The sequence below is a fragment of the Scomber scombrus genome, chromosome 4 (genome assembly GCF_963691925.1).
Source record: "Scomber scombrus chromosome 4, fScoSco1.1, whole genome shotgun sequence".
NCBI classification, from domain to species: domain Eukaryota; kingdom Metazoa; phylum Chordata; class Actinopteri; order Scombriformes; family Scombridae; genus Scomber; species Scomber scombrus.
In genome coordinates, this window is record NC_084973.1 from 16,504,886 (window position 1) to 16,522,861 (window position 17,976).

The window sequence follows — 17,976 nt, forward strand, 5'->3', positions numbered from 1 at the left end:
TTTGACCATTACAGAAAGCTGAAACTGTCCAACACATAAATGCAATGAAACCACCTTTAATTAATATTACTGATGACACCTGAGGGTTTCCTGTTTAAAAAAAAAAAAAAAAAAACTTTTGTGAAAAAGATCTGTTTGATGAGTTCATATTAAAACGGACCTCCTGGGATAAACCTTACAGCACTTTTCCAGATATCACAGTGAAGCCCATGCTGGCTTTCAATACAATGACTATGACTGGCTGGGAGGTTGACAAACCAACATTTTTCCTCTATGGAAAATGTTTTATAAGAGGATGTCTTGTCTAATATCTCATGTTGTATCCTGTCTCATAGTAACAGGGTAGTCCACAACAAACTAAAACTGTAAATTCTGACCACAGATTATAGAAAGTTGCGTCACTGACTGAGGTTATGATGCTTTAAAAAAACAAACAATTTAAACAAAATATTTTGTTAAAACACTACAAATTTTGAACACAATTGTGATATTTCTTGGATGTTTTTGGTTTGTATGGTTTGATCCTAACAGAAAATATGCTTCAGAGAAGCACTCCTAAAGGGTAAAAATAACTCAACAACTACAGAAAAGACTTTCAGCCAAGTCTGGGGAGGGGAAACAAGGTTCTTTAATTGCAATATTGTCACACCATGAATACATATTCTCTGCTCTAAATTTTGCTCAAAGTACTTATCAGTGAATCAACTATTTTAATTCTTTGCGATAACTGAAACAATCTCAAATTATATGAGTGCATGTGTTCAGTACAAGCATTAAACTTAATACATCACACATTTAGATTTTAAATCACCAGAGCAACTTGAGAACCAGATATACATAAAGTATGCAAAGCTGTAACTGAGATTCATTCAAACTGCAAGTTGTGCTTCTGTCTGCTTCGCTGTCCTCATAAAATTGTGTATCAGTGCCATCTACTGGTTGAGTCTGCACACAGATGTTGTGTGTCATCATACATCTACAACTGCTTATTGAAAGTAAACTGTGATGTAGCTTACAGTAATCATCATGAGTGTGAAACAATGACGCAGAGAATTTGCACACCAATAATTGATTGATATTTACTGAAAATGACGCACAAAATGACACCAAAAACTTTGGTCAAACAAAACTGTTTTCCAAACAAATCATTTTTCAAATGCAACTTTAGATTGCTTCAAGGTTCCCTGATATTTTACATTCATTCGTCAGACACAGGATTTTTAAAAAGTACAGCTGTTTAAAGAAGAGAGATGAAGATAATTTAAAAAGACAAAAGAATGATTAATTATTATGAGAAGAGGAGAAAATGTCACACAGTCATATGTAGTACTCAGATGTATCACACAGATTTTCAGTAGTTAAGCAAATAATATAAACTTGGCCCTTTCCTTCGTATTATACAAGGTATCGTGCTGTTTTCAGTGCATTATAATAATAAGGCCTACTTAATTCAGTGCAAAACTTCCATATAGTCAAATAGTGCCACAGGGTTTCAAACATTGTGCTTTTCGGTCAACAAGGTTCACTGCAAAAAAATATCCATTCTAATATATTTTTAGATTATTATTATGATATTACATTATTTTGTCTTTCATTGCAACTATGACTTTCTATGTTAGTTCACATAACCCTTTAAAGTGTAACAACTTCACAATTCATAATTCTCAATAGAGACTGATGCCTGATAACTAACTCTGAGTCTAGCTCTGCTTAGATGAAGTCCAGTTAGAATAACTGAGAAAGCTATGTGTTCTCCAAGACTTCAATACTAGTGCAGTGCAGGAAAAATGCACTGGAAAGAAGTGATTTTTATTTCAATCTCTTAGCGAAAATGAAAGGTTTCATAGAAAATTTAAATAACTTGTGAAAACAGATATTTTTTGCAGTGTGTTGGTGATGCTGTGTGGGTCAGCAGCAGTGGTCTCAATAATGCTCTGCTACTCAGTGAACAGCAGATGACCTGAGAAGAAGCTGTCTTTGGTCAGACCATTTCCACCATGGTTAGCCACCAGCCAGACCTTGTTTCCCTTCTCTAGCTTTATGTACGTGCTGCCACTAGCTGTGATGTAACCGCTCTGCCGGGTGGTGAACGAGTGCAGAACCAGATATCCGTCACGCATCAGATCTACACTGGCAGCATTCTGATAGATCGTACAGTGGAACTGAAATTCATAGACGCCTGGATGCTCACAGGTAAAAAACCCAGTCTTGATGTCATAGCTGTCCTGTCCGTTGTAGATGACATCACGGAAGATGATGGGAGTGCCAGCTTTGGGGAAGTTGTTGCCCAGTCGTACAGTGAAGGCCACTTTCTCCACATTGCCAGGAGGTCCAGCGGGGCCTGTCAGACCTCGGAGCCCTCGAGGTCCTCTTGGTCCTGTGTTTAAAAAGACATTAATTAAATTATACCACTAAAATGTTCCCACTGCAGTATTTTCTAATTACAACTTTATAATGATATCACAATTATGGGTAATAATAAAGGAAGTGCTGGATTTACCTGGTGGCCCCTGGGATCCACCTGACTTTTGACCTACAACAAATAAAAAGACAAAATCAGTTATTCCAAAATACTCAAATCTTGGCATTGAATGCTTTTGTTTAGAAATGTCAGAAAAGATTTCAGAGCATCAATTCACCATCTTCCTTCCATGGACTGAGGTCAAAGGCAGGGATGTTCTTGCACTGGGTGTAACCAGACCCACGGGGCCGGTATTGGAAGGGTCTTTCTGGAACTTCAGTGATACCAGTGTTGTCACAGATAATGCGGGCAAGTGATGTTTCCCTCAGAGACTCTCTCTGGATTTCAGTGAAGACTCCGTCGTTCTCCCACCAAAGTCTGAAAAGGACATTTTGTTAATGTCTGAATGTAAAAGTGCAGCTAATACAAATGTCTCCACATCATTAGCTATGCCAGGTATGAAATTTCCTGTCTGATTACCGGTCTCCCTCTCGGATCCTCTGGAACTGAGTGGAAATCAGGCAGGCAAACAGGGGTCCCACTCTTCCTCCACGGACAAATGGCTCTGCAACTCCTCCCAGCCACACATCAATGTTGTCAGGTCGCCCATAGAGATCCAGCAGGTTCCTTGCCAGTTTAGTGTTGTTCAACACCTCAGCCAGCTCTTTCAGATTTCTTGGTTCTGACAGTCCGCAGAACCTACGCCATTTGTTGTAGCCTAAGAAAAGGCGCATGGTGTGACAATATTGCAATGCTGGAAATAATGTATAATATGTAATGCTTAGATATGTCAGCATTCATTCTAGACACCAAGAATGCATATTTGTATGAAGATTAAATGAATACCAGGCAGTCCATGGTCCCTGCCTCTCTGCAGGTTCAGAGAAGCCAGATCCAGCGCCAACTCAGTGGAGAATTTAAACAGCCTGTCTCTGAGCTCTTCATTCATCATGTCTTCCTGAGTGTTCAGCTTGGCCTGGCGACCCACCAGCCCCCTCAGGATTGGGTCCACACCACCTAAGAAGCACAATATTTTTTGGATCAGTTTTGTTAATTCTCCATAAAGGGCAGAACAAACAAGTAAAATACCTCTGCCATACCTTCAAAGATGATTCTCCATGGTGTGAAGAAGGCTCTGTGCAGCATTGGGCTGGGGTATTCTTTGTGCTCCCGGTACTGCTCATCAAGACGGAACATGACAGGCTGAACCATCAGGTGAGCAAATCTATAGGCAGCTGTGGCAAACACATTAGAGATGCTGGAGTCCAAGGTTTCATTATAACCAGGGTAGGTGGACAGCTTGCTTGCAATGAAGTCTGGACCAACAATGTGGAGCAAGTAATCTCTGTAAGTGAGAACCTAAAAGACAAAAAAGAAAGAATGACAGCTGAGTTGAGAGGACATACCACTCTCTCTTGTCACCCAATAACACAAGATCTCTTCAATTCATACAGTTGAGCTCATCTCTAACCTGGAAGTATCCTCCCATGATCTTGCGTGCCTCCTGATAGAGTCTCTCTCCATTCCAATGAGGATTGATTTTGGCCAGAGCACGTGCCAGACGATTGTGCTCACGCATCAACAGTGTGTGTAAAGAGGTCAGACCAATGTTTTCATTGGACCGCTCATCACCTTAAAAGTTACATCAAAATTTTAATTAGGAAAAAATGAGCTCTTTGCAATGCTTTGAATGAGTCTTGGAATAATGCTGCAACTCACCAGCTAGAAAGCAGGGCACCTCCTCGGCATTACTGTCATTAGTAACGCGTGTCCGGCTTCGACACATGTTGGCTCCCATGTTGGTGAAGGGCAGAAGTTCACGGCCGTTGTCATCGTACTTTGTGTTGACCCTCAACAGGCCCTTATCTGTGGTGAGGTCCCGGAGGAAGCGAGCTTTGACATCTTCTGAGCCGTACACCTGACCCACATCAATGAAAGCCGTGAGAGAGTTCATCTGCTGACGAATAGTGCTCGCCCCAAAAATGTGGCCTGTGTTGCCAGATCCACAACCCGCTGCTGATCGGAAGAAGGGCATGCACTCGTGTGAGTTTCGGCCAAAGCGGGGGTCTCCCTCGGGAATCTGCTCAGAGGACAAGGGGTGTTAAGTATCCATAAGTCTGTGTTTTTGTGGATGTATTCTTGTATTTTCTTGTGTAATGCAGTGTCACTGACTTGGATGGGGAAGCATGGCTCTGTGCGCTCACAACTCTTGTCACAGTCGATGCCATTACTGAAAGAGCGGATGACAGGAGAGTGAGGAGTGAAGGTCAGATCGTGGTCAGTCCATTGGCCGAAGATTACCACCAGGTGAGTGTAGAGTGGGTCGCTTTCCGCATTAGCGTTGGCTTGGCGCAGAATACGGTTGGATACTTCTCTCACCTAGGGAGATGAGTACCTTGGTGAGTACAACTAGGCCTACTAATGTTATTTTTAGTTCATGGTTATTTAGATGAGGCGGTTATAATAGCTGTTTAATTAATTGGTGTAGCCATTAAAATTAATATTATGAAGTAGTTATAGTACCAAAGGAAGAATGTGTCTGTTGACTTTATGTTCGGGGTCCCAGCCTTTGGGCAGTGAGATTTTATCCTGGTACTCTGCAGGCAGCCAGCGGGTGAAAGGTGTGTTGGCAGATCCCCAGCGGGTGTTTTCCCTAGATGAGAAAAAAAAGTCATTACATTCTTATTTTCTGTATTAAGATTACTTAGCATTTTTCACTTATTCAATTGTTTTTACTGACTAAAAGCAAATGCAGGTTTTTTTTTTTTAAATGAGAAAGGGACAACATGCAATGAAATCACGGACACGGACATCACAATTAGTACCATGCTTTTATCATAACCACAGAGATTGTAGTTTTAGTACTGTTGGCCACACCTATTTTCAGTTTTTACAGTAGCCTATTTGTAAGGTGAGAGGAGGAACGCGACACAGAATACATTTGAATCCAGGGCCAGAAAAATGAAGCTGTAAGCAAAAGTCTGACTCGTGGCTACTTAATTGTTGCCTCACCTGTTGTTGCAGACGCTGCTTGCAGTGCGAAACCTGTCTAAATCTGGAGTTGTCTTGCAAGAGGGGACACGATGTCGGGGAGAACAGCCTGTCAGATTAGCAATGACTTGCAGATCCTCCTCAGAGATATAATCTACAGGAGCAAAGATTAAGTAACGAGCTCAGTAGCAATTGGCATATATCTGTAATGACATTTCAAATAACTTCTGAATACACACCTGTGGCATTGATGGAACGTTTTTGGCGTCTTCCGTGAGACAACTTGATGAATTCCATGGTGTTATACATGTAGTCAGCAGCACGCACAGCGTCACGAGTGGGGCCCACAGGTTGCTTCAAAAGCCGCAGGATGTCTGAAGGACTCGCTGCATTCCTCTTCACACGTTCAGTGCTCCTGTATTGTGTGGATAGGTCAAATTTATAAGCCCACTGCTCATGAATTCAGAATAATAGCAATTTTATAAATCTATGTTGTGCCATTTTTCTTCTAATCGATGTAAAACTTAATTTCAGCAGATTTGTACACTCACTCCCGCCTGGAGTATTCATAAGCTGAGTCCACATTGGCCTTGGCTGCGATCACCGCCCTTTCAATTTCACTCCTGCTCAAAAGATATTCTGAAATAAAGAAAAAACATATAATAATAATTTTGATTTAATCTCTGACTCACTCTTAATACTGATGTTTTTTGGTCAGTGCAGTGACGTGACAAGAAGCAAAATTAAAACATGATTAAGGTACACACCCGTGGCCTGTGGCAAAATCAGTGCTATTAGATTTAGGGCAATAATAATAATAATAATAATAATAATAATAATAATAATAATAATAATAATCATATTAACGGGACTTCTGAAAAAAAAAAGTACAGCAAGGTAAATAAAACCATTACAGTATTTCTGTTGATTGTAATTCATTTCTGCATTTCTCTATGAACTGATCAGTTCATTACAAAAAATAAGATTGTAGGATGAGATTAGAGATTAGATTTTTTAAAGTACTGCATTTAAATATATTTGTAAGTATTTTAAGTAAGAGGAGAAAGGTAACTCACCAGCGTTCACCTGGCTCTGCAGACACAGGCAAAGACCTGCAGCCAGCAGGCACAGAAACCGATTCATCCCTGCAAAAAAGGCATTTAAAGTCCCGTCACTCTTTAAATAATTTATCAGCCATATACATCTAGTTTGAATTGTATTATGAACAAATCCTTGAAAATATTATCCAAAAAAACAAAAACAATTAAATAGCCTTCAGTATAGTTGATTATAGAACATTAACTTCATATTGTGTACAATATATTAATGACAGTTACCTGTGACAGAAGTAGCTGGTGTCCTTGTGGCTCCAACTTTAACTTCTAGCTGCAGTCAAAGGAAGATGCTGTCCTTAGTCACCTTGCAGCTTTTATAGGCTGGGTGACGCTTCGTTTAAAGCGACGTGCGTCAATAGGAATTTTTTTCCCTAGACAATGAATTCATTTTTTTCTTCCTAGTTCCCTATGCCTGTTAAGCAACTTGACACACGGAAACTGAGGCGAATGTGGGAAGAATCCAATTGTTTTTCTTTGTTTTCATTCTTTATTGAAATCTAAAGAGACATTAAAGATCATGCAGAGGAACACGCTTAAATACCTGAAGAGCATTTTGGTTAATCGAAGACAAAATGTATTTTAAATAATAGCAAAACATTGTTGTGTTGTGATTTTCGCCTTTTAATTTTCAGTTATTCTAGCCTATATATCACACAGGTTATTTAAGTGTGTTATTATGGACTCGTGACTTTTTCGTCATATTCTGCATTTCCATATTTCTCCTAAAAATGTTGATCATTTTGGCTTTGCTTATTCCCATTTTTGTGCAATTCATACATTTAGAAATGGCATTAAAACCCAGCATTTGAGAAAAGCAATCAAATAAACGGCAGAGATGTCTTCATGCACATTGCAAACAAATATAATCCGGAGTAAATTGGCCACCCATCATTTTGTAATTGAGAATGCAATTTAGTTGTGGGCGTATGTAAGTTGAATGGTAAATTCTGTGACCATGAAAAAACTACGTGCTGTATTATTTTAAATATGGTACTTTTTTCCATTGAGAATTTAATGGGACTTTTCATGTATTATGAATATTGCGTAGGCTATACAAACATCAGTAATAATGTAGGTAAATGGTGAGAATGTAACCTCCACCTTACCAATGGACGATAACCCCCTTCTCAATCTTCAACCCACAGCCTGTCTGAGGCTGATAACCATCGAAGCGGGTTGAAATATTGCATTCACTTATGAGCGTTGTGCTTATGCGTTGGATGCCAAACAAACCGTAACGCTGCTCAACTATGTCTGAAATGCTGGCTTCCCGGCTGCAGCTTCCCAGAGAGGAAACATTGGCAAGGTTTTACGACAAGTTGCGTGACCTCAGAAAACAAGTTACTCTGCCAACGTAAAAAAACAAAAAAAACAACCAGAGGCTGTCATGTTGTCCTACTTAGAGATATATGACTGTATACAGTGCTATCATTTTTAAAGTGCAGTGAGCTCGTTGTTTCTGACATTAATGAAAAGTAAAATGATTCTAGCACCAACGAAAAGTCGCATATGTAATATGTAATAAAGCTCTATATATGCGTATAAGTCAACCATTTTTGTAAATCTGCCAAGTTATAACAAGTCATAATGTTTGCTGTGAGAGTGAAAGCATAAAAATACGAAGTTGCAACTGGACAGATTTGAGTTGAAAAGTGAGGTTCACTCTGAACAGTTTATTGGAGCATTACAGTCCAAAAATAAATAACATTTTTAGGTGTGTTTGTGAACTTGTTGTTGTTGTTGTTGTTGTTGTTGTTGTTGTTGTTGTTTGTTTTTACCAATAAGAATAATTCACTACATTTATTGTACAAAAGAGACTCACGAGTGTGAATTAACAAAGTTATAGGCCATTTTAACAGGTATATTTTAATATGCTGCTTAAAAGTATTGACAGCTGTCAGGTCAGTTGGAAGTAAGTTCCACAATTTGGCATCATAGTGGGTGAAAGTAGACCTCAAATGTTTAGATGAGTATAGGGACTACCAATGAGATAGTGCTGGTAGTCCAAGTGCTCTGTTTGGAAAATCATTTTAAATAATTTCACAAGGTAGGGGTGAAAACCTGTTGTCCTGAGGCAACAATAACCAATAAAGTTGGAAGTGTACTAAAGAAAAAGTTCATACTATTATTTTACATGAAGACATGGTTGTCAGCACAACAAAACAAATATGAAGGAAGACTTCCTGGTTTTTGTTTTTTGTAATTTCAGCTTCACATTAAAGCACAATAGTTTTATAAGTTTCCTCTTCCTGGTAAACCAATCTTTATTTCTGTCTCATTTTGACATTTTGTACATGGTACCGCATTCTTTCAGTTGCTGAATCACCTCTGGAGATTGTATCTTTCAGGGAAAAATGAAAAAGACAACACCCAAAATGTAACAATCACTGGTAAGGCAAAAACAGACAAAGAGTTCTGAAAGTTTTTATAGTCTAGGAAGCATTCTTTGAAAGACAAAAGATCATTAAAAATCTATAAAGAAAGCTTTATCTTGACAATCAAACCTTACACTGCTTAATACCAAATAAATCAAATACAGTAATATGTGTGACTTATAATTAACACATTCTTTGAGGCAGAATACCAATTCAGAAACTTATTGTGCACAAAAAAGAGAGGAGGACAGAGAGTAACGTAACAGTGACGAGTAATGTGGGTTATCCCAAAATGTATGACTTAAGAGATGTTGAGCTAGAAGAAGACAATTAATGGTTCATTCAGGTTGATGTAGTGTGTTTCTGAAAAGAAAACACACTACATTATTAGTCCTATTCATGTCTCCTTAAGACCCTTATGCCTTTAGGTCAAAGGTCATTGGGTCTGTACTCATGCAATTACACAAGCTGTTTGACTAAAGGGAATCATGTTTCTGAAATAATTAAACTTTTTTCCTGTACCTGTACGTTTCCCTACATCTGATCACTGTAATAATCTGATAGTATAGAAACCATGAGTAATGCATACTGTAAATGCTGTAAAGGCACATTTACTGGATAAATACCTTTGTGCTTACCACAAACTACCAGTGCACATGTCTTACATTGACAAATCCAATCATCCAAATCCATCGTAATCATCAAATGTAACCTGACAAAATGCCTGAAACCTGAAAAAGAACTGATTTATTTATATTATGTACAGAAGTCTCTATTTCATTCTTTACCAGCAGTAGAACATTTCCACAACAATTTGGTGTCAGGAGTGGCATCCCTCGAGTATTCGTCTGGGCGCCCCTGTTGTAGAAAATTTCCACAACAGTGGCAGGTGAAGGAATCTTATAAGTACAGATGATAAGATGTGATTACATGACAGCTGACACGCACACAGTGGCTCCTTGTATGCCATTCTAAATATAACACAACAAAAAGATTTAGTGATCAGTTCACTCAGGTCCTACATTTATACAACCACTATAGACAAAGTGTTACCCATCACCCTCAAAATATAGCTACATTTACTTCAGTGACTGTCATATTACCTGGTTACATTCACCTGATGTGTTGGATGACTGTAACAAACAGAGCATGCAGTCTGGTGCAGGTTGCTAACTGAAAATATGAATCATTTAGCAGAAGGGGTGAGTGAATGTAACTAGTTCCTAACTGATATCATAACTGACAGCAGATTTTTGGAGCATGCAGTATTTCATTGTTCTGGATTGTTTCAATAATAATAATAAACATACATTTGCATAAAGAAAGCATATGTATCCACTGCCATGTTAACAAGAGTATTAAAAACAAACAAATTCAAACAAATATCCCTTTAAAGTACATTTAGAAAAAAATAAAACGTGCAATTAATTTGCGATTAATCGCAAGTTAACTCATGACAATCATGTGATTAAATATTTTAATTGATTGACAGCCCTAATAGTATTACATTATATTCTTCCTAAAGTCAGGCTCATATAGTTGTTTTTTTGAAGAGCTTTTAATATTTTTCAGTATTTTGCAAAGAATTTGTGAGGTAAAAAATCTGTTTTTTAGGTCTCTCATTGCTTCCCCTCAAGGTATTTCAGTTCTTAATGTTGAGTATGTTTGTTTTAGCTTTAAGCTTAAGCTGGGAGATGAGACACCAAGTATAACACAGGCTGAAGGTCTTACTTTGTGCCAGCTGCCTTTAGGGAGACAACACAGATCCTCAAGTGAAATCCTGTAAATGCAGCATGTAAAATCATGCCTCAGAATCATATGTTCGCTTAATCTATTGTTCCAAACTCATGCAAATTGTAAGCACTCAAACACCATGCAAAGTTCACAATGGATTTACTTATTCTGATTTTATGTTTATTAAAACCATTACATGCATATATGTAAGTAAATCAATTCTTACAGACATTTTTAAAAGGGACAAGTAAATTAAAGGGTATTGAGAAAGATTCACATAACTTAACAATAATCATAGCAATAACATAGCTTTCCAACAATTAATGAATCAAAGAACATTTAAAAACATTTATGTAAACTGAATGAGGTAAATAATTTAATTTGAAACAAAAAAGCAAGAAAAAACTGACAATCAAATAATGCTGCTGCTTTTAAACATTGCAGTTTTGTGTCAGTAATGTGTTGGGGATGTCATGTGAGACACTCAGACTGCTGCAGTGAGGATTTCAGGACATCTACTCCTTATTCTCCTTCCATGGACTGAGGTCAAAGGCTGGGATGTTCTTACATTTAGTGTAACCAGACCCTCGTGGCCGGTATTGAAAGGGCTGCTTTGGAACTTCAGTGATACCAGTGTTGTCACAGATAATGCGTGCAAGTGACGTCTCCTTCAAGGACTCTCTCTGGGCTTCAGTAAAGACTCGCTTGTTCTCCCACCACAGTCTGAAATTGAAATTTGTTAACATTTAGAAGTACAGCTAACACAGCTATTCCACATCTTTAGAACATGCATGTAAATAATTAAACTTTAGGTTGGGCCTCCTGTCTGATTACCGGTCTCCTTCTCGGATCCTCTGGAACTGAGTGGAAATCAGGCAAGCGAACAGGGGTCCCACTCTTCCTCCATGGACAAAAGGCTCTGCAACTCCTCCCACCCACACATCAATGTTCTCTGGTTTGCCATAGAGATCCAGCAGGTTCTTGGCCAGGGTTTTATTTTTCAGAATTTTAGCCAACTGTTTGCGATTTCTTGGTTGCGACAGCCCACAGAACTTGCGCCATTCGTTGTAACCTAAAAAAGGGAACTCAATGTGATAATGTGACCATGTATAAGATATGATATGTAATGCCAGGAAAGGCTTAGATGCAGGCAGAATTATAGAGATACACAAAAGAAAATACATAGAAAGACTAAATCAGAATGATACCAGTCAGTCCATGGTCCCTGCCTCTCTGCAGGTTCAGAGAAGCCAGATCCAGCGCCAACTCAGTGGAGAATTTAAACAGCCTGTCTCTGAGCTCTTCATTCATCATGTGATCCTGAGTGTTCAGCTTGGCCTGGCGACCCACCAGCCCCCTCAGGATTGGGTCCAAACCACCTGAGGATCAAAAGATGGTCACAATATATTGAATTACCTGTGTAATTTAACATAGTTAAATGTAGTAAAGTTAGTGCTGATGACCATGACCCCACTCTGCATCTTATTGTAGTTTACAGCTGCATTGTGTTCATTGTTTTTGGATTGATAGTCTATCTGGTTTGATACCAATGGCTTAATGTAAGTGGGAGTTTTTTTACATGGGAGACATAACAACTTGATAAGCAGGTAGCATCTAGCCAAGATCCAAGATTGCCCTATACAATGCAGCCTGTTGGGTTAAATTGCAGCAGACTGACTTTTCTCCTAAATTGATATTATTGTAATGACAATTCTAGCAGTAGGAGCACTCAATGCAACGTTCCTGAGCAGCTTTCCTGGCAGTGAGAAAGAAATACTAAGAGCTAGAAATCTTCTCTATACCTTCAAAGATGATCCTCCATGGTGTGAAGAAGGCTCTGTGCAGCATTGGGCTGGGGTAATCTTTGTGCTCCTTGTAGTGCTCATCAAGACGGAATATGAATGGCTGAACCATTAGGTGAGCAAATCGATAGGCAGCTGTGGCGAACACATTGGCAATGCTGGGGTCCAAGGTTTCATTATACCCAGGGTAGGTGGACAGCTTTTTCTCAGTGACATCTGGACCAACAATGTGGAGCAAGTAATCTCTGTAAGTGACAACCTGAAAGACAAAAAAGAAAGAATGACAGCTGAGTTGTGAGGACATACCACTCCATCCTGTCACCCAATAACACAAGATCTCTTCAATTCATGCAGTTGAGCTCATCTCTAACCTGGAAGTATCCTCCCATGATCTTGCGTGCCTCCTGATAGAGTCTCTCTCCATTCCAATGAGGATTGATTTTGGCCAGAGCATGTACAAGACGATTGTGCTCACGCATCAACAGTGTGTGTACAGAAGTCAAAGCAAGGTTCTCATTGGACCGCTCATCACCTGGGAGACACAACAGACAATAATGGCAAGTAATGGATGCCCAAATTAATCTGCATTAAAGGATGGCTTCACAAAATTTCAAGTCTGTCCTAAAACAACAGTCACACCCAAATTAATATTGACATGTTTTTCTCTGAAATCATTCCTCTTGTTCATACCAGCCATAAGAAGATCCCTTCATAATGCATTTTTAATGTAAGCGATTGGGGACAAAATTCACAGTCCTTTTTTCCATACATAAATGTATCCTTCGAAGTTAGTCTTTTCAGAGCCAAAATCTCTCTTTTTGTTACAATCCTTCCACTACAGCAGAACAGGAAAACACAGAAACTGTTACTGTGGAAGATATCTACTTTATTTGACTAACTCAGATGGCTGGAGCCTTATATTATCTTCAGCTTGTGTGGTCCTCAAAATGAGCACCGTGGATTTTCCAGTGGCAGTTTTAGACCACTTTTAATGGAGGGGCCAGGTTGGGGCCAGCTTTTTTGTTAGAGGGGCACATACAACCTCAGTAAAAAATCATTGCAAGAAATCTGTCATTTTATTATCAATGCAGACTCTTCTCCCTAGAACCGCCTGTCCCCCGTCACTTACATCAAGCACATTTGGAGGGGATCTTTTGATGGTCAGTATGAACATGAGGAATCATTACAGTGAGAAAAAACTGTTTCAAAGTTTATTAGACACCACTATTATTTTAAGACAGACCTGAAAAATTATGAACAATATGAACCACACTGGGTCATAAAATAACTCACTTACTAAGTGACCTTACTTCAAATCCAGTTATTTGAATGGAGCACAGCGTTTATTCGGGACTGAAGTCATGCTGTAAAGGCTTGAGTAGCCTCAGCTGTTTCATACATGCTTCACAATCACTGGTTAATTCACAGCGTTGTGGCTAGTAACATCCAGTTCTATTAATGCAGGTTTACTCATCACTATTAGTGCTGATACGTTCATGTTAACAACGTTTTGCTGGTGCAACACCCTCCACCACCCAAACCTCCTATTAATGTGGTTTGTCTGGAGTTGATGAGTTATTTTACACTCACGTGTGTTTAAAAAAAAAATTTTGGATTGCACATCACCTTATTAACTGCAACTCACCAGCTAGAAAGCAGGGCACCTCCTCAACTTTAACGTCTTTAGTAATGCGGCTCCTGGTGGCACACATGTTGGCTCCCATGTTGGTGAAGGGCAGAAGTTCACGGCCGTTGTCATTGTACTTTGTGTTGACCCTCAACAGGCCCTTATCTGTGGTGAGGTCCCGAAGGAAGCGAGCTTTGACATCGTCTGAGCCGTACACCTGACCCACATCAATGAAAGACGTGAGAGAGTTCATCTGCTGACGAATAGTGCTCGCCCCAAAAATGTGGCCTGTGTTGCCAGATCCACAACCCGCTGCTGATCGGAAGAAGGGGATGCACTCGTGTGAGTTTCGGCCAAAGCGGGGGTCTCCCTCGGGAATCTGCTCAGAGGACAAGGGGTGTTAAGTATCCATAAGTCTGTGTTTGTGTGGATGTATTCTTGTATTTTCTTGTGTAATGCAGTGTCACTGACTTGGATGGGGAAGCAGGGCTCTGTGCGCTCACAACTCTTGTCACAGTCGATGCCATTACTGAAAGAGCGGATGACAGGAGAGTGAGGAGTGAAGGTCAGATCGTGGTCAGTCCATTGGCCGAAGATTACCACCAGGTGAGTGTAGAGTGGGTCGCTTTCCGCATCAGCGTTGGCTTGGCGCAGAATACGGTTGGACACTTCTCTCACCTAGGGAAAGGATGTAGACACTGAGCCCCATGGTGTAAATTATTTGCACATCTATTACAGTCAACTAGTCTAGTTTTGCAAGTAAAAAATGAAAATACATCAAGCATTACTGCAGATGTGATTATATGTTCCATTTGTATTTGATCTTTCTTGACACCTTTTTTCACAGAACATACATTTTAACGTATATATAGTAACATATAATGGTATATTTCCAGTATATACTGTATACGTGTATATATTACCAGAGGAAGAAAGCGTTTGTTGAGTTTCTGGTCAGGGTCCCAGCCTTTGGGCAGAGAGATTTTATCCTGGTACTCAGCAGGGAGCCAGCGGGTGAAAGGTGTGTTGGAAGATCCCCAGCCGGGGTTTTTTCTACAGGGAAAAGAGAGAATTGTTCTTTCTCTCTCTCTAGCTATCTTTCTTGCAGATGGCCATAACATTCAAGGTATATATATGACATTATTGGCAAAAGCTTTTAAAAATAAATGTTGGCTCTGACATGTTTGTCATCTCCTGGTTGGTCCATTAATATTAAAGTGGCTGCTTAATTGTTGCCTCACCTGTTGTTGCAGGCGCTGCTTGCAGTGCGAAACCTGTCTAAATCTGGAGTTGTCTTGCAAGAGGGGACACGATGTCGGGGAGAACAGCCTGTCAGATCAGCAATGACTTGCAGATCCTCCTCAGAGATCAGATCTGATTAACAGAAGCAAAAAACAAACTAATTATCTGTGACTTAAAACCAACTGTATGAAAAATTCAGAGAATCAGTAAAGGTTACACACCTGTGGCATTGATGGAGCGTTTGTGGCGTGTTTCCAAAGACCTCTTGATCAGTTTCACAGCATTATCCATGTAGTCAGCTGCACGCACAGCATCACGAGTGGGCCCCACAGGCTGCTTCAACAGCCGCAGGATGTCTGAAGGATTTGCTGTATTCCGCTTCACACGCTCAATGCTCCTGTATTGTGTGGAGAGGTCAGATTTATGAGCTCACTGCTTCTAATGGTGCACTCATTCATTTTTGGGATAGCTGAGCAGATTTAGGACACTTTACTACAGAATGTATATTTTAGATATTAAAGTTGTGCCTTTTGTTTTATTTAACTACAGAACTTGAGTTCAGCAGGTTTATACACTCACTCTCTTCTGGAGTACTCATAAGCTGAGTCCACAGTAGCCTTGGTTTCCATCACTGCCTTTTCAATGGCACTTCTGCTTAAATGTGGTTCTGAGGGCGAAACACATTTTCATTCAATCTACTTTCTGCTATCTTAAGTTCAATTCAGCTCTGTAACACAGTGGTTTATTTATATTGGTTAAAGTTATTAAAGTTTGTTTTTTGCAGGTGTGCAATGTTTATTCAGTGATTAAAGCAAAGCACTATTCTTATTATACAGTAAGTAAAGAATAAAACATAAACTCATACACTCAACTGTAATCTTTTTTATCTTCATCTTTATTTTTATCTTAATGATAAAATGTATCATAGTAGGAGATTATATTAATCACATTTATAATAAAATTAGAGCTATATGTTGTGTTTCTAAGATGACAACAGTAACACTCACCAGCATCCACAAGGCTTTGAAAACACAGGTAAAGACCTGCAGCTATCAGGCAAAGAAACCACTTCATTGCTGTAAAAAACAAGTCAAACATAGCCCCATTATAACTCATAAAATACTAAATCATTCTTCTTCATTTCTTTGAAAAGTAGCAGAAAAAACTCACAGTATGGAAGGTTTAAATAATAAATTAAGCTTGAGCTCATGAACACAGTACCTGTGATGACCTGCAAGTCCCAGTCTGATCCCTCTGTTGCCGTCAGGAGTTGGTGCATTTTGCAACAATTTGTCGTCTATATATATAGCGTTTTTTCTAAGGCTGGAGACACACCTTGGTGACACCTGGGGCACATCTTTTTTTCACAAAAGATGAAAAGAAAGTACCAGGAAACTAAAAGGACCGGTGCAGCCCACCATTTCAACACACAGTGTTGTCATTTAAAAACAAAGGTAATTCTTTCCACTAGACATGTCCATTGTAGCTTTTTCCTAGCAGACATTCAAATGTGACTAAGAGACATTTTTTTGTCAGAAAGGCAGTGACTTACTTAAGTTACAAATGTACAACATAACCACAGTATTTTTATCAAGTCAGAAATTGATAATGTCACTGCACATTTTTGTTTAAAAAGACAGAACATCTTATTATGGTCGCTTGTTATAGCTTTTATTTATTCTATATTCTGACTTGTCAGTAAGTATGTACACAATGCCTCAAACTGGTATCACTCTAGAGCTTAATATTTATATGCCATAAGTTAAGATGTGATAGACATGAAAAATTGCTTTTGTGATTTAACACAGGATTTTTTAAATTATGCTGAACAAACGTTCAGTAACAATGCATGATTAAACCAGTCAGATTAGCGCAAACAACTCACACAGTCAGCCAAAGCGACAAAAAGAAGTTCCTTAACAAAAAGTAGAAATACAAAAGCATCTCATGATTTCTGAATGACATATGAATGACTGAGGAAAATAATGCACCCCTGTCTGCCCCACCCAAAGCAGTCATAAATCAGTTAACAGTTGATTCAAGACCCTGCTGCCTGAGCACCGAGAAGAACCAGAAGGAAAGAATACAACAATCATTTTTTTAGTTTTCGTGCATGAAGTTAATTGACCAAGAAAGAATGAAGGAAGTCCCTCAAATTATTTTGCATTAGTGTTTAAGTTGTTCCACAAGGAAGGACTAAAACCTTAACCTTTTGCTTCAAGCTGTTTCCGAAGAGCCTGCCAGAGGATCTTAAAGTAGCTGTTGACATCTTTAACCTAAATTATACCTTTTATCCTTTTTTTTGTTGCTTTATTCGTTTTTCAACATTCAATCTTCATACATTATTGTTTTGTCATTTATTTTACTGCTTTTGTTTGCTTTTATGGTGTTTATGGTGGTTTATCATATTTCAAATGTATCATATTTGGAAATCTAAAAATGAATAATCAAGTACAACTCAAGATAAATAATGCTGAAATAGAAAAGGTTTATGAAAACAAATTTTCAGTTGTCATAGACCACTGACTCTGCTGAAAACCTCAGATAGATTATTATAAAGACAAAAAACATTTTATTGTACATGGATTTTGAGGTGGATTGCTTTGTTTCAGGGAGGCCAGGTGCTTTT

The 17,976-nt window shown here is 38.9% G+C and overlaps 2 protein-coding genes across 2 annotated transcripts; both read right to left on the bottom strand.

Moving 5' to 3' along the window:
* Positions 1 to 1,937: 1,937 nt before the first annotated feature.
* Positions 1,938 to 6,595, bottom strand: LOC133978979 (eosinophil peroxidase-like). The gene is made up of 14 exons (XM_062417365.1): positions 6,529 to 6,595; positions 6,004 to 6,091; positions 5,692 to 5,867; positions 5,474 to 5,606; positions 4,985 to 5,114; positions 4,634 to 4,840; positions 4,181 to 4,541; positions 3,933 to 4,093; positions 3,562 to 3,820; positions 3,308 to 3,478; positions 2,942 to 3,179; positions 2,640 to 2,839; positions 2,501 to 2,533; positions 1,938 to 2,368 (listed from the first exon to the last, which is right to left on the bottom strand). Exons 1-14 carry the CDS (start codon positions 6,593 to 6,595, stop codon positions 1,938 to 1,940), a joined length of 2,655 nt encoding a protein of 884 aa, XP_062273349.1.
* Positions 6,596 to 11,191: 4,596 nt separating this feature from the next.
* LOC133979337 (eosinophil peroxidase-like) lies at positions 11,192 to 16,430 on the bottom strand. The gene is made up of 12 exons (XM_062417852.1): positions 16,355 to 16,430; positions 15,927 to 16,014; positions 15,569 to 15,744; positions 15,347 to 15,479; positions 15,029 to 15,158; positions 14,577 to 14,783; positions 14,124 to 14,484; positions 12,850 to 13,010; positions 12,479 to 12,737; positions 11,885 to 12,055; positions 11,511 to 11,748; positions 11,192 to 11,399 (listed from the first exon to the last, which is right to left on the bottom strand). Exons 1-12 carry the CDS (start codon positions 16,419 to 16,421, stop codon positions 11,192 to 11,194), a joined length of 2,199 nt encoding a protein of 732 aa, XP_062273836.1. The 5' UTR covers positions 16,422 to 16,430.
* Positions 16,431 to 17,976: the final 1,546 nt, after the last annotated feature.

What these genes read in the sequence shown, in the direction of transcription:
- LOC133978979 (XM_062417365.1), bottom strand. Translation starts at nt 6,595, where the DNA reads ATGAATCGGTTTCTGTGCCTGCTGGCTGCAGGTCTTTGCCTGTGTCTG. An exon ending in AGCCATGCTTCCCCATCCAA is followed by an intron (nt 4,542 to 4,633) that starts GTCAGTGACACT and finishes TCCTCTGAGCAG; the next exon opens with ATTCCCGAGGGAGACCCCCG. An exon ending in ATGGAGAATCATCTTTGAAG is followed by an intron (nt 3,479 to 3,561) that starts GTATGGCAGAGG and finishes TGTGCTTCTTAG; the next exon opens with GTGGTGTGGACCCAATCCTG.
- LOC133979337 (XM_062417852.1), bottom strand. Translation starts at nt 16,421, where the DNA reads ATGAAGTGGTTTCTTTGCCTGATAGCTGCAGGTCTTTACCTGTGTTTT. An exon ending in TCATGGGAGGATACTTCCAG is followed by an intron (nt 12,738 to 12,849) that starts GTTAGAGATGAG and finishes TTTGTCTTTCAG; the next exon opens with GTTGTCACTTACAGAGATTA. An exon ending in ATGGAGGATCATCTTTGAAG is followed by an intron (nt 12,056 to 12,478) that starts GTATAGAGAAGA and finishes TTTGATCCTCAG; the next exon opens with GTGGTTTGGACCCAATCCTG.